The sequence below is a fragment of the Photinus pyralis genome, unplaced genomic scaffold (genome assembly GCF_008802855.1).
Source record: "Photinus pyralis isolate 1611_PpyrPB1 unplaced genomic scaffold, Ppyr1.3 Ppyr1.4_LG1, whole genome shotgun sequence".
Lineage (NCBI taxonomy): Eukaryota > Metazoa > Arthropoda > Insecta > Coleoptera > Lampyridae > Photinus > Photinus pyralis.
Window position 1 is genome coordinate 10,593,756 of NW_022170249.1, and position 16,579 is coordinate 10,610,334.

Consider the following 16,579-nt stretch of genomic DNA (forward strand, 5'->3'; position numbering starts at 1 on the left):
GCTCTCCTAGGGTTTGTTGGTTGTGTACATGAACAACCAGACATCTGACACTATGAGTTCTTGGAAATGAGACCAATCCACTACTACGAACGTTTATCATACGTCTGTCCGTCCGTCTGGGGGACAAAATCGATGATGATGACCAAATTTTGGCAAAACCTTTTTTAAACAGATGTTGTCGCAGGTGCGCGTTTAGATGAGAGAATTGTGTTTATTTCAATAATGGAAGAATGAAGTGTACTGATATAGAAGAAAGGGAAATGTGTTAAAATGAAGAGGAAGTGTTGTAGCAGGTTACCTTTAATTTCTTTGCGAAAACTGCAAAATGTATTGCCTTCATACACAAAAACTCACATATGCGTTCTTTTCGTCGTGGGCAATTTTTTGGCGAAATTGCGTCACATTTATGGATGAATTAATTATTATTATTATTAACTGATTAGTTTAAATAAATATAACTAAATTTTTTTAACGTTTGTTAAAAATCTCGAAACAATAAATTTATTCATCTTGAAGGATTTTAGATTGTGTGCTCTATTCTTTTCCTGTCATCACGAATAGTATCCTGACATTACCTTCTCTTATAGGTACCAGATAAGTGGGTAAATTATGCGACCTCATTGGAATTTGCGGTCTAAATCCGTATTACTCACGATTTCGTTTGAATTTATTGTCGCTGTCGCTGTGTGTGAACATTTAACACCCTTCAATTACCTACATTTATTCATTGCACGCACGTTACACTTAAACAAGATCGAGTACTACATTCTCGTAAGTTTTGTTACTCTGGGCAATAAAACAGAATAATGAACAAGAAAACGGTAGAAAATGACATCGTGTACACCGAGACCAAAGTTGGCGTATGTGTAATGGAATGCAATGCGGTCGTATTGGTTGCATTTGACAGTATATTGATTTAATGAGGTATTGTTCAGAAGCACTGAAGGGGTTAGGGCGTGCGACGCCACATTTCCGGCTAGAGGTTCTGCAAAGACGCGTCTACGACGCATTTAAACCATTTATCTTTAACACGATCTACATAAATAGTAAACAACTTTTTTCCCAAGACCAAAATAGGTAAACGCGACATTTACCTACACAAATTGCCATTACACATTCCGAGCACGTGCATTCTGAGTTAAACGCCGAGATTAAAATTGCTTTATCCGAGATTTAGCAATTTCTGGAAGTATGGGAAGCGTAAAACTATTCGTTACCATAAAATACCCACAAATTGAAATAGGTTTAATTGGTCAGAGTAATATGTCTTCATTGTGACTTTAACACAATTATTCCATTTAGCCGTTTAAGGCCGTCTCATTGCTAGATTAAAACTGAAAAGCTGCTCAAGAAACAATGCGTATACCTAAATACCCAACGAACAAATTACAGATAAGCTAATTCGGAGACTTAGGAATTAATTTCACTCTTTCAATTATGATCAACCCATGCATATGGCGCCTACATACCATCTGCTTGTAATACGTGCATGGAACGAAAATAATATCGGGATAAAGAAATTGGATTTTCATCATTTTTTACATAAGGGGTGGGTTTGTAACGTCGTCCTCGCCGTGTTATTCCATTGTGTGGTGGTGATTAATATAGAAATTCACTTGTACAACGCAAAGGGGTTGCTAAAATTCGCCCTGCAAGGGGCGAAAAATCCTGGACAGATACCGCTTCGTCGGTTTGCTTGTGGTAGAAACCATTAGCTTTACATGCATTTAGCAAGTCATGATTAAAAGATCAAGTGGTTTACAATTAGAAACACGCCGACTGCTATTTCTCAAAGCACTTATTAAAGACGTGTTGAATTTGATGTTGTATGGGTATCAATTTTACACGCTTAATTAATAATAATATTTGTAGGCTATACTTTCCAACAATTTAACGCATAAAGCGCTTATTTAAATTGGCGTTAATATACAACGATGATTATGTTACAATGTAGCTAATTCTTTAAAGTGCATTAAGCCTGATGCATTTTACTCTTTGCGAAAGTCGTGCGATGCAGCTCCAGTGCACGTGTAATTCAAATAAGAAATTATCCTCGATCACAAAAATTAGACCGGAGTATCCACCTGCAAAGCCAAGATGTACTATAATATACAGTATACACTATACAGGGAAAGTCTACGAACTGATTGGATTCAAATCAAGCTCATTAGTGTAAATTTTTGTCCTGACATCTACACAAGGTACCCTAACAAAAATCTGGACTACGACAAAGAATTATCACCCAATGCCGGAGAATAACTCCTGAGGTTTTGAGAAATGTAAAATCTGTCTTATTGTATGGAAATGGAAGTTAGTGAAGGTCATGTGGAGCATTACATTTGTTAATTTATACCTTTTCTTAAACTTCGAATCTTCAAATCGCGATTCTGTAGAAACAGAATTGTCATATGTTCTGGATGTCGTTTTATATCGTGGATTTGAAATAGGAATGACAGATGTCATTAGAATGCACACTCATCTGTTTCACTTTATCTACCCTTACGGTTAAAGTGATCACTTTATCTACCCTTACGGTTAAAGAACGGCTTAGCCTACTCAAACCTATTAAAATGTTATTTTAACATAATTATGCTACAAAGTAATAGTTATTTATATGGCTTCTGCTATAAAATAAAGTTTTGTATTATACACGACGATAAATGGAAACTAACCATCTCGTGAAAGTTAATTCACTCAATGGTTAAAATATCCCTTTATCGTAATGCATAAAACAAGTATAAATTGTGCACAACTTTTGTGCAGATAAAGTGCATTTTTTTTAAACCGAAATAGCTTTTGTTTTGACATCACCAATGGATATATTTCTTGCAGACGTCTCAATCGCCCTTTGTAAGTACCCTCTTCCGACAATCCGTTCAAGAGGTATAAGGGAACATACCCGATCACGATAAGAGGTCGAGGAGGAGGGCTATGGTTGGTAGAAATTAATTCCTTTCGTGGAGACTTTTCATTAGAGTACTATGAAGGATAAAACTAGTCTACTCCCCCCCTCCCCTTCCATCGCCCTTCTTTGATAAGAGGACAGCAAGAAGGGCAGTAGTTGGTAGAAAACGGTTCCTTTCGTTGAGACCTTTAATTAGAATACAATGAGAGATAAAATTAATTTTGCCGGTATAGGACCTTTTATACGTGCACCGCTTCATAATGCAAGAGAATTAACAGAACTAATTTTCAAGAAAATAAAGCGCGTTAAGACAAGAAACTAGTATTCAAACAGATAGTCTGCGGGTTCTAAAAATCGTCGTGACGGATAATGAGGGACGGTATTTGTGTTAGACCTTCACATGTATAAAAAACAGAGTGAACGCTTGGTTTTGGTTGGGGTCGTTTTGTATTTGAGATTCGGCGAGTACAAAAGTAAAAATCAGATGGGAGAAAGGCAAATCGACGTTTCATAAGCGCGGAAATGACGTAAAATGAAATCAAGGCGAACCATATGAGTTGTACGCCATTTTTGAGATCGCGTAAAATTTCATTATTAATAAAAAGTTACAACCGAAAGCCGTATAATCGCGGTATATAAAACTATCGACGAATTTATTGTCGTAGGTACTATATACATTTAGTTGGAGCTGCCCTTTCGAACAAGACCAATATAAGGGGGGGGGGGGGTTGTATGCAACAAGAAAACTTTGTCTGCAGTCGCGGATTAGCATGCTCTCATTTCAATAAATTGTTACCACGGAAGCGTTGCGGTCCAGGTTCAAAACGTTTCATTGCGCTATAATCGAAGTGGGTCTATTGTGTATATGGGGTGTTATTAGATCTACATTAAACGTCAACCGCTAAAAAGTTTAAAGACAATTAATTCGTGATTTTGTTTGCTATCAAAACCCAAAAGTTATAAAGGCAGTTTTGGACATTTCCATACTGCGGAACATTGGAAACACTTCAAATCAAATTTCAACTAATAAACTGCGTAAAACCTGAAGCAAAGCTTGTTTTGGAGTCGAAACTATCTTTCTAGATTCACTTTTAACGAGTAACAAATAAGGCGTTCTACCATCCAATTTTCCAAATTGCCCGTTCAAAGGAGAAAATCCACTACAACTAGAGAATATTTCGGTTCCTCGATAAATGTGAGTTATTTTTGAATCTTGTGCATTGTGCAACCATAGGAGTCGATTATTTGGCGTTTTTGTACGTTTAAAGTCACTCCTGAATTGTTTGACACACGGGAATTTATCTCATGAACAAGTGGCCAAACCAGAGCATCGGGTTTTATTCATATACTGAGCTAGCCGTGATATTAATTATTTCATTACAAAAAATTAATTGTGACAGTAAAATTTTTACCAGTGCCGTAGAGAAAATTTATTTTCTACAAGACCCTAGCCCCTGTAAATGTAACTAAACCTTTACAGATGGCAGCACTTCCGCTTAGACCGGAAGTCAACACTAACGTTGTTATTTTAAATGGCATGTTTTTTTAAAATTAAGTTTTGATATCCTGCATCATATTCTAAAAGTTTTACGACAACACTTTATACAGAGCCTTCATACATAAGTCGTATAAAAGAGATTCAAGGTCGGTTAAATTAGGGCAGAAAAACAATTAACAGTCGCATTCCCAAAACATCAATGTAATTATTTAAAGGAAGATGATATAGTTTCAATGGTTCTATATTGGTGTGTGAATTACTTGGTCAACCAATATGACCAACACAAAGATACAAAATACTGAAATGTCACGCAGAACTTCAGGGCTAACAATAAAAAAGAATGAGACTGTCTCCCCACTATTTGTCACTGAAAATCACTTCAAAAGGTCACAAAAATTAGATTTACAATTATTTTCTTATCTACAGCCACGTTCTTTGAAAAACATATGACCAAATCTTTACGAAAATAAAGCTTAGCAAATAATTTTTAAAGATGAAACAATTCTACAATAAAAAAAGCGCATCTCTCAATTCTGAATTCAAATAGGTATCCTGGATGATGAAATTCAAAAACCGAAAGGATTTGGAGAATGCGATGAAACGACAGAATTTGAAGAATCGAGAGAATTTAAACTAAACAATCGGATGAATTCAATGAAAAGGAAGAATCTGATATATTTGAAGAATTTCAAGAAACTGAAAAAATGGAAAAAAAACATCAGGAAGACTCAAGGCGAAGAATTGGAAGATTTTGATTAACTTGAATTTAAAATTAAATTTAAGAACAAGACAGGGATAATAAATAAATAAATAAATAAATAAAATATTTCGAAAGATTTGAACAAATTAAATGTTGAGAAACCGATGAACTCGTAGTATCACTGAAGAATCCAAAGAAAGTTTGAGGAAAAGAAGCCACAGAAACTAGATAATACACCGTCCATTCAGTGACTTGTTGCAGAAGCAGAAAGAGATGGTACCTGCAAAATCCAAATGTAAAAGTATGAAAGATTGTTGGCGTAGATGAATAGGAGGCATCTTTTAAACAAAGTCTTAAATGCATAGTTAATGCTGACCTAAAGCTTCCAACAAAGGATACGAGCCCCAGACATCTTTTTCATGTGCAGAAAGCGATCTGAGAGCATTTTTTATTTCAGTCTCAGATTATATAGTTTCGTATGTCATATTTGAAGTTACTTAGCAACATTTAAGGCTCCGCGTGCTATAGTTGCACGTTCAAGCGTCTTTTAACAGCGATTCTGCTGCAGGTATAATAAAAAGTAGCAGAAAGAAAAAGAAAACAAAAGTTTGGAAATGGCTAACCTGTGTCGAGTGTGCTTTGGGACACAATGACGAATTTGTTGCGAAACTCCACCGCCACAGCTCCTCGAACACGACGTCCATGAACTCCATGGTGACCAAACACCTTCCGATTTAGGTTTATGCCTTGTTAATCGGTCTTGAAACTGTTGATGGATCTGAAACAATTCACACCGATATTAGGTCGTATACAGCATGTAATTTAAATCGCATCTTTCTCTATATGCCAAACTTTATTTACGAGTCACGTCGCCATTTAGAAAGGTATTGTTAGTTTCAGTTCAATCAATTGCGATGTGAAGTGTGAATAATGATATTAGCAACCGTACAAGCGTTAAGCTTTTAACAACAATGAATTCTTGTTTGTGATCCGAATCGGGACGGTCGAGAATTACAAAATACCAATTGTTATCCGCACTAAAATGAATTGAAACTTTTGTGTTTGGACCAACGCGAACTTTCAGCATCATAATTTATTACAAATTTCTCTTAAACGGTTTTGATTGTAGTTATTTCAATACTCAATTTACAGTTTACTTGCACAAGTTTTTCAGTTTTATTAATAAAATGTGATCGTTTTTTTGGATTCAGCGCGTCTAAAGGAATTTGTTCGACCCTGCTGAACATTCCTACGAAAAACTACATACAGATTAAGAAATCCGATTAAAAACTTGCTTAAAAGCGCAACTGCAGGCTTGTGCGCTACTATAAGAAACGAAAAAGAAAAGGGATTTTCGAATATACCGGTTTTGTCATTTTTCCAACCTTTATGGAGGAAATTTCACAAGTACATAAATAATTTCATCGTTACTACGTTTATTTAATTACTAAGTATAAGAGGTGTGGAAAAGGCTTAGAAGCGTTTGTAGAAGAGGTGTGTAGAAGAACTAATACAGAAGAGAAGTATGGGAGAGCAAATGAAGAGGAAGTGTATAAAGAAAAACCACAGAAGTAGGAGCGTAAGAAAATAGATGTGAAGTACTTGACTTGGTGAAGTAACTAATGAAGACCCAAATGAGTAAAAAAATTTAAAAAAGTATCGAATTGAAAATTAAAAATTCAGTTTGGTTCGTCAAGAAAAAGTATTCGATTCCTGTCGCTAAGGAAGAAGTTCATATAGTCGTGACTATACAATTTTCAGAAGAGAAAAAAAAAACGAAGAACAATACCTTGGTATCTATATCTATTGGTATTTGGGGCTACTGTAACGGGAGCGAGTTGAAGATAACAGCCGGCGAGTTAAAGTGGAAAACTAGGTACGTCGAAAAATTCTTTGACCGGTGGAGAAGTTTATTTGTGACGCTGGCGGATTCTTTGTATTAATATTTCGAAGGTTAAGTTGGGGGTTTCAATCATTTCTATAGCCATAGTACCTAACTCTTGAGCAGCAAATGGTAAAAAAGCAAAATCTGGTTAACCATAACCACCAAATCAAGATGTATTAAAAAATAAAGCAGAGGGGCAGAGACTAAACGTATCTCGGCTGGTGGTTACCAAAGAAACGTATCATGGCGTATTAGTACTTGTTAGCGTTTGTTGGATATGCGCCTCAGTGACCGCTCTCAACAACCATCAAGAGCATGGAGATTAGTTTCCGTTGACATAAAGGGACTATATGATTTTACCTCCACTGTCTACAGATTCATTTTGGTAATCACAGACCTGCATACCATCTGGATAGAAACGTTCCCCTTGATTTTCCGCGCAGAACAATAATCGCAACAGAGGAGGTAGCTACGGTCAACTAAAAAAATTTTGAAAACAATCATGTAACAGGAGCTTTCTAATGGTGGTTGTTTATTTTTAATTTTTGTTGTACAGTTGAAAGTTAAATTTCGCTAGGGGTGCGGATTGTTATGGACTTGATAATATCAAAAATTTGAGTAAACTCAGATTTGCAGGGATTCACGTAGTTTTCCGTTAAAATTAGCGATCAATTTCTCTGCGTAATTGAATTCTGTAACGTAGTGACCTGGCAACGAGTTCCGGAAATCATTGACTCTAATCTATCGGTCGTTCAGTAGGTAAGTTGCTAGCGGGAATGCAAACTTACAGAAAAACCAAACGCGTGGGATGATAATGAACGGCCTAACGCGGATGTAATCTAGGGTGCGATTTGCTCTTGAAAAAATGGTTCCCTTAATTACTGGGCGCCATTTTGAAAGATGCGCTATTTAATTCAAAAAAAGTAGGTAGTGATTAACCCGGAGAAGATTTTTGGGAGATTCGGAGATAACCACGCCGGCCGCCGCAAAGAAATTCGTTTGGGAGTAGTCATGACGAAAGATTTTGTTTTTGACCTTTAGAGACCTACGAGGAAGATACACTAAAATTTGGTCAGAAACTAATAGTTATTTTTGGCATCCTCTTTTAAACGAGAATATTCCCGCAATTTTTCGGCGATAAAGATTATAAACCCAGTAACCAAATTAATTTAACATGTCGGTGCTATCCAAGGCAAAAGGAGCAGTAATATATAGCCGTTTCTAAATCACACTAGATGAAAATCCCTACAAAAGTCACTAGGATTGAGTGGTTCTGAACTGCGCTAGCGAGGTTTGCGCCTTCTTGTCGATGGTAGTGTACGGCCGATTCTAAATCAAACCATATGAAAATCCCTAGCGAGATTTGCGCCTGACCTAATAATATACGGCCGTTTCTAAATGACATTAGAAAAGTCACTAGAAGTGGGGGAAAAGTCTCTACAAAAGTTACTAGAATTGAGGTCATTGAAGGTACGTCCTGGTACGTGCGTTGTGTTCTGAACTAAAATTTTGATATGAGGTACAGTGATCTCAATTTATATAAAATTAAAGGTTGTTTATCTTTAGAAATTCTGAAGGAAGATTGGGATTTTCTTTATTAAAGATACCAAGCCAATTGAAGCCGTTTAGATTAGATAGATTTTGTCATTTATGAACTCATTGAAATTGGATATACTAAAAAACAGCGTTATCGTTTAAAGTTGGTTTGGTTTAAGTTCAAGAAAGAAGTATCCATGTAAATGGATTCGATTTGATTAGCCATAAGGTGTATTTTGTATAACAAATTTGCCGTATACTGTTATGTCTTGATATTGAAGTAAGGGTAGTTTTCAAAAGAACGTGGCCACGAATTAGGATTATTTTGGCTGAAATTCCTAGAAAAGATAAATAAAAAAACATGTAAATGAAAAGGGTAAATTGGATCTTTTTAAAGTTTCATGATAATTTGTGTATTTAATGATTAAATTGACTACGTGACATTTAAGAAGAAATTTTCCAACAAAATGTTATACGTAAAGTATAAGATCCAAAAGAAGCAATGCTATTGCATTCAGTTTGAGGAAGAAAAAAAATGGACAGCCTCTTATCTAGAATTTTACTTTTAATACCTAATAATTTACATTCTCCGGTTTGAAAGTACACATATTTACCTGGAATGCAAAATAACATCCAACCAAAGAAATGGTAATACTGGGAAAGTGTAAATAAAATTCCCAATGATTGAAACAAATATCCAAAATCCTCTGCCTGGATCTGATCCTTATCAATGAATAAAATACAATACAGTATCTTTTTATACAAATGTTTCTGATAGGTCGATTTCTTCAGGAAGTTACTTTAAGCAAAATTCAATATGCAAAATTCGTAAAAAGTGAACGACCTCTTATTTATATAATGCCAAAAACGAGATCCCCTTCAGGTGACAATTCATTCTCTCCACTCGGAAAAGTACCGCTCCCCTCAGGAATATGGAAATGGACCATTGAAATGGCACCGTTGACTTTTAGTGCCACTCCCGTACCGATAAGTGAAAATGTCATAGGTATTTTGAAACCCAAGAAACCAGATCCACATTCGCGAAATTGAATTGTTATTAATATACACGGGAATAAAATGCCAGCATTCCGCTGTGTTGATATTAAAATTTTACTTCAATTAATTAAGCTTTCGTGGTGTGAGGAAATTAATTCTTTCTACGTTGTTTCTACAATTCATTTTAGGTTCTAGATGAAATTCGAAAATGTTCGCTCGAATAACGTTCTTATAGAAAAATGAACACGAGGGATAAAGGTTAATTAGTCTCCTTTGTGTGTGTTAGCTTTTTGTTAATACGGAGATACACTCCTAGATATTTGACGGCTTGATCTCTTGGGTTCCACGTTTTTGATTTGCTTCAGTGTAAAAACCTTAGTGGCACATTTTTGTCAGCATTCCTTGTTGTGTTCCACTAATCGCACCATTTGCTTGTATCGTCTACTGCTTTTTGTAATCTGCCTACTGCTTCGTGGATGTCCGAATTTTGGATAATTGAAACAGTATCATCTGCGAACATCGCCACTGAAGAAAGGTTAGAAGGGATGTTTCTCATATAGATGTTTAAAGAGGTCTGAAGATGCTTCCCTGTTAATTTATTACTTAGAAGGTTGTGTTGTCAAGAACTGATAGGATTATGGATTTTATGTAATTTGGTAATTTTAGTAGTAAAATCTTATATTTAAGTCCCTCAATCCAGACTTTATTATCAAAAGCCTGGGCAATAGAAAGAGCGCGCTACATATAGTTTACCTAATGTCTTATATTCAGGTGGTTTGTGAAAAAAATAAATATCAGCATCCTCATATTTACTACGTGAAAATAAAGTTAATAAAATCTGTCTTATATATAGTTGGATTAATCTTTATTTTTTCAACAAAATACTAAGCTTTTGCAATTCAGTTTGCAGTTTCACAGTTCTAGGTCTAAAAAGGACAATTTGTTTGTCGACACAATCATGTGCTAAAGAAGAACTGGTTAGGTTATTCAGATCCATCGTCGAAATGATTGCGAAAAAAGCCCTAATTGTATTATTACCACTGAAGCTTGAAGATGCCAAGAATGCCGTATGTTGTACACTTTTTCTCATCCACCGATCGCTTTTACGCCTGAAAAAAACTAATCGAGCCAAGTATTTTAATCCCGACCGTTTACGCCCCATAAAAGAAAAAGTTTGGAACAAGGATTCCATTCTGTGAACAAAACAAAAGCATTATAGTCACCGAAAATTTGTTAACATATGACCCATGCGACTAACAATCGGTAATAATAGTTCCGTCGACTTTCTCTAATAATAATCTTAACCCCTAATATTTTCCCACCACAAAAAAGCCCCGCTTCGAAAAAAATCATAGACCATAACTTCGAATTAAAACAGCAATAATTTATCAACGTCAAAGAATTGTTTGAATTCAATAAATAATTTTTATGTTTTTATTCGAGTTGCCCCAAACATGTACCATTACTTATTATTTCTGGACATGCAATAGAAGTAAATAAATTAGGAATTAAGTAAGATTCCGTTTCGACTAAATCTAACTGGCAGGTAATCCTCATTAATAGTCGAGTCGATCAGATTTATAGATAAAAGTATTTACTTCATCCCTAATGCCTAGATGTATACAAAACGGACATAACAGCGCAATGTTTTTTTTTCTACCGTAAGTTTGAATTCCGACGCATTGACATTAACCATTTACCTTGTTCTTTCTGCTGTCTGTCGAACAAGGTAATGATTGCAAAAAGCGGGTATGAAAACAAAATAACTGCCTTCCGAGCGTAAATTATGGCTCTCCTCCCCACTGCAGTCTATGTCAAGAATCTTTAACATACGTTATTACAGAATGTCTACCGAGGAACTTCACTACTTATTTAACAAAGTTGTCGTGCTAATCCACAATTGCTGTACTTATTTTGTTACTACGAGTCCGCGGGATTGCTTTATGACCCTGAATTCCGTTCCCTTGTCAATGGATTTCTATTTTTTAGATGAATGATTTGCAACTAAAAACGCTGAAAGCTTCTTTTGTAGTATATTTTTGATACAATAATTCGGTTCAACGAGCATGTACCAATTATGCATGAATAGAGAATTGATTGACACCTCTTTTTGTGTTCAAGTGTCCGATGGTATAAGCTCTTGAAATGCAAATTTTCTTATACAAATTGGCTTCTAACGTTTAATGACTGTTGTTAATTGTGTTGAAACCGAATAACTAAATGTGCATAATCCGTACGTGCCGTTTAATAAACCTAAATAAAGCGTTTATTAGTAAAGGCATGCGGATACCAATGCGATATCAATTAATTATAATAACGTGTCTCAAACCTCCGATGTGTGAGGTCTTAGTAATTTTCTTTATTAGAGAGGTTGTAAATTAATAAACGTTAAACATATTAATTTATCACTCTGAATCAGTTTACTGTAAGTACTGAGATCACAGAGATTGGACTGCGCCTTTCATCTGGTGTTCTTCGCCGTCAGTACATGGTAGCCAGGGACCGTCGTGCAAAATAATTGTCGAGCCTTCCTCTCTAGAAAGTACATTCGTTTTTTTCCAAGGTAAAACCTACAGAAACAGATACGATCCTTAGAACAGAATAATTCCAAAAAATCCTGGATCCTGTACAAAATGTAGAGGAATTTAAATACCACGTACCTTCTTGCTCAGCTCAGCACGAAAAAAGACCGATCATCAATACTTAAAAAGAGTGCATCTGGATAATTCAATAATCGTGAGTCAGAAATAGAATCTTACAAATGCCTAAAAAAGGTATGACCCACAATACATCAATTCCAGTCAAAAATTTTTAAATTGCATGTCAGTTTATTTATGAAACTTCTTTTTGATTAAATTTAATCAACCCTTTTCGCTGGACTAGTAATTGTATTCCGTGACATCATTTACGTGACCCTTATTTGTATTACTGTTACAAACATTAAGTAGTTGCCTGAATACATCGGTGAACACACATACACAGGGGTTGGAACCCATATGAATTATACGGGGTTCCGGTGCCAGTTCTGGTTCTGTGACTTCAATAACTTTCGGTCCCCGTTCAGGTTCCAGTTTTTTTTTGTTCCAACATAAAAAATACAAAATTCGAAAGTGGTACTTGGTAAGTGCCAATAAAAGTGACTACTTCTTTCTTTCTTACACTCCTTCGCTCGATGCGTTTTGCTGCGATGGACTATAAAAAAAAATACGGGAGCTTGGGTTGAAACCCGCGTCATCAACCGTGGTAAATCGAGGTATGGCGAGCTTGCAACTGAAGTTTCATAATATTCGTTTTCAATTTCAATTTCAAAGACACAGGGAGGATTTGAATACTATATATTTGTTTTCCAATGCGCTTTCATCAATTGTGAGCCAGGCGAACAGTCGGCTATGCGGGTAGTTACGCGTGACTACCAAAGTCTACCCTATATTTTGAGGAGTTACGCATGAGATAATTTGACTCATGTCCAAAACATATAGTGCATACCGAGCGATAAGAAATACTCACTTCGAAAATGTATTAGGTATAGGAATAAAATAATACACAAACCTATAGTACATTATTATTTTGGAACATCTGTCAATTTCCTGTCTTTTTCTACTTTCCTACCCTATCCATCTTACATATTGTAATCGTTAATAATAATAACCAGCAACCACTAATGTTAAATCTAAAGAAGCTTTTCTTTAACTTTTCTTTAATTTGCTAAAGAAGTGTTATTCATAAAATATGAACCGTTTTCGAGTTTTAGGCGAAAAACTGAAAAAAATGCCAAACATTTTGGGGTTTTTCTGGCTGCCAAAAGTTGTGGCGGGAAAAAATTTGTGCGCACTCTTTAAATACATGTTATTTGGACCCAAATGTACCATTTAAAACAATAAAACCTTTTCAACCACCTTTTGCAGGTCAAAATTATCAGCATACTGGACTAATACTATTCTATGTTTAAAAGGTATACAAGCAACCCTCTAACTGCGTCCACAAACATTATCCCTCAAGATTTTGGAATTACTGCCTTACCTATAATTTTGATATTCATTTGGAGGGTTGCACATTTGTTTGTACTACCTATATCTAACATTTTTCAAATCCATTTTGAAATGTTTAGTACGTATTTTGATTAATGTGGATCAATGTGTTTAAAGGGTATACAAGCAAGCCTCTAACTGCGCGCACAGATATCATCCCTCTCGATTTTGGGTTTACTAAATGTATAAGAAGGTGTAACAGTTTATTTGCTTATACGCGTTATGGTTATGGTGTTGCGGTCACTGTTAATTGTTTGAGCTTCTCTGGCATACCGAACCATATCTTTTTCGGCAAGACAAAATTAATTCTAATTAGGAATTACAATTATTCATTATACAGAGTGGCGGGAAAGTATGGAATCAGCGAGCTACAGCCTTAATAATAATAATAATTTATTGTGCTCATGTGATGCTTCACTTACACTTGTCATGCACTAAATAATAAAAAATAGCAGAAAATAAAAAAATACAAAAAATATATAAATACAAAAATATCACAGATTACTTTTACAATAAATAACATAATTTTCAAATGTATAAAAAGCGTTCATGACTAGCAGGTTTTTTACATAAGGCTTAAAAGCACAGAATGGTAGTTGTTGGATGTTTGATGGCAAACAGTTGAATAAGAAATTCGATTGGTACTGGACACCGTCATGGCATTTGCATAATCTGTAAAATTCGATATTTTAGTTTTAATGTAATTAAATCAAAACGTTGAGAAATGCGTATCTTCATTTGTTGCACTCTTGGGACCACCGATTATTGCAACTTCCCTAACATGGCCAGTTTGTGTAAACCGCTTCAAAGTTTTACTCGCGACCGACTGGGAAATCGGCTCTGTATCTGGATGCGTTGCGTTAATAAGCGCACAAACTTCACGTTGGGATCTCATTCGATCTCCGTACCCAACCATCATTAAAATTGTTATTCGCTCTTTCTCGGATAAATGAACCATTTTACTAAAACTAACACACTGACAACTGACACTTTAGAAGTTGATGAGTAATTTTTGATTAGTCAATTATTGATATAAAATCTCAAATATCCTGAAATCTGAGAACTTCAGAGTTTTGAAGCACCTCGTCTAGAGGATCATAAAAAACTAAAAAAATACAGGGTGTTCAGTTTAAAAAATATGCTCAACATGACATAACTTGAAATTAATAATATAATATCAATCAACTTCCATCTCACACTTTTTTCAATATAACGAATGATTAAGGCTGTAGCTCGCTGATTCCATACTTTTTCGCCACTCTGTATGTTGCATTGTGACATTAAAATAAAATTTAAAATAAATAAATTAAACAAATATAGCAAACGAGCTCCTGGGTATGCCTATAGCATGTGCAAAACCAAATTTTAAACCTGATGTTAGTTTTGATTTTATTTAAAGTGTATATGTATGAAATTTCATTTAACTGCTTCCATAAATAAGAAAGTTGACACTGCACATCCTACACAAAACCAAAGTTGGAAAATGGCGCTACATATTTGCTTTTCTTCCAAGTGGCTATGTATCAAATTTCATTTGAATGCCTCCATAAATAAGAAAGTAGGCACTGCGCATGCGCAAAACCAAATTTTGAAGCTGGTTTTAAATTTTTTTATTCCCAGTGGCTATGTATCAAATTTCATATAAATACTTTTATAAATAAAAAAGTTGGCACTGCACATGCGCAAAACCAAATTTTGAAACTGGCGTTAAATTTGCTAGGTATCAAATTTCATCTCAACTTTTGGAATTGGTTTTATATGGGAAAAGCTATGCGCATATTAAATTTCATGCAATTCGGTTTATAACTCATTTGTTTTTTCGATTTTATTAGCCCATATGGACATGCCTTAACGATACAAACATGAAATAATTTTTAATTTCTGGTCGAATGACACCAATACCAAGTCTGTAAGTGGTTCCAGAGCTTTTGTGACTCAAGACAGACATCAAGAGCGCAGAGGCACCTCTAAATAGCATTATGCGGGTCACTTTGTAATTGGGCGCATGCCTGTTGAGGGCCCAAAACAAGAGAGGGATAAAAAATATGTAAAAAAAGTGCACTTTTTATTTTTTAAAGTGAAAGTGCACTAAAAATGATACAACGCGGCACGCGGCAAGCATCCGAGTACTAACCGCTCCCGATGTTGCTTAACTTTGGTGATCGGACGAACCAGTGTTTTCAACGTGTGTAACTTTCCGTTGAATGTACTCTTGCTTTGTGTAACTGATTAAAATCGCTCTTAGTATGATCTGCATAGTTGGTACCATCCAGAGTCAACACTCTACCATTGTTTAAATTAATTATCTAAGCGTCGTAACGCGAATGGAGATTTGCTAGCCTTAATCTAGGTAAGGATATTGTCATACTGCCATTGTTTACAATATGTTCCATTATTTATAGGTTAGTTTATATCATGTTCCTGGCAAATTCAAAGTTGATTATTATATCATCTAGTCCCTATTGTATTTATATGGGAATGCAGTTATTGGGGTAAGCAACTATTGGTTTTGTGTAGGAATATTGGTCCTATGAATGATGCCCCCGGGACTTAGGGAAAATCTGACGAGCAATTGTTGCATGATGGCAGAAAACTGTTCGTAGTTGAATGGTCTTAGATGATTGTTGATGAATTATCGGTATTTATTAAGATATCCTTTGGAATTCGAGGATGGGGAATGGTTGGATGGTTGTCTTAAGACACAAAAGAAAATAGTACAAAACAACACAACAGTAAATATTAAAAAATACAATTACTTAACTACTTACATTATTATTCCTGGCATTGAAATCCAATTAAAAAGGTATCCTTAACATAGTCCACTAACTTAAATTTCGCAATTCTTACAAAAGACACAGCACACAGGCGGAATCGGTCAAATCTTCTCTCTTGGGGTACTCAACGAGGTTCATAAATAAATCCAAATACTTTTTATTTTTTGTTTCCGGCTTCCCAAAATGAAAATTTCAAAACATCGGCACTTCCGCGTTGACAGGAAGGCAATCTAACTTCTTAACATGTTGAACAAAAC

The 16,579-nt window shown here is 35.3% G+C and overlaps 1 protein-coding gene across 1 annotated transcript in view; it reads right to left on the bottom strand.

Annotated features, from left to right (window-relative positions):
- The window catches only part of LOC116168900 (thrombospondin type-1 domain-containing protein 4-like), a 161,086-nt gene that overhangs the window by 117,591 nt on the left and 26,916 nt on the right, over window positions 1-16,579 (bottom strand). Inside the window, exon 3 of the mRNA XM_031484909.1 lies at window positions 5,727-5,881. Coding sequence (XP_031340769.1) covers window positions 5,727-5,881 — 155 coding nt within the window. The remainder of the gene's footprint in view (window positions 1-5,726; window positions 5,882-16,579) is intronic.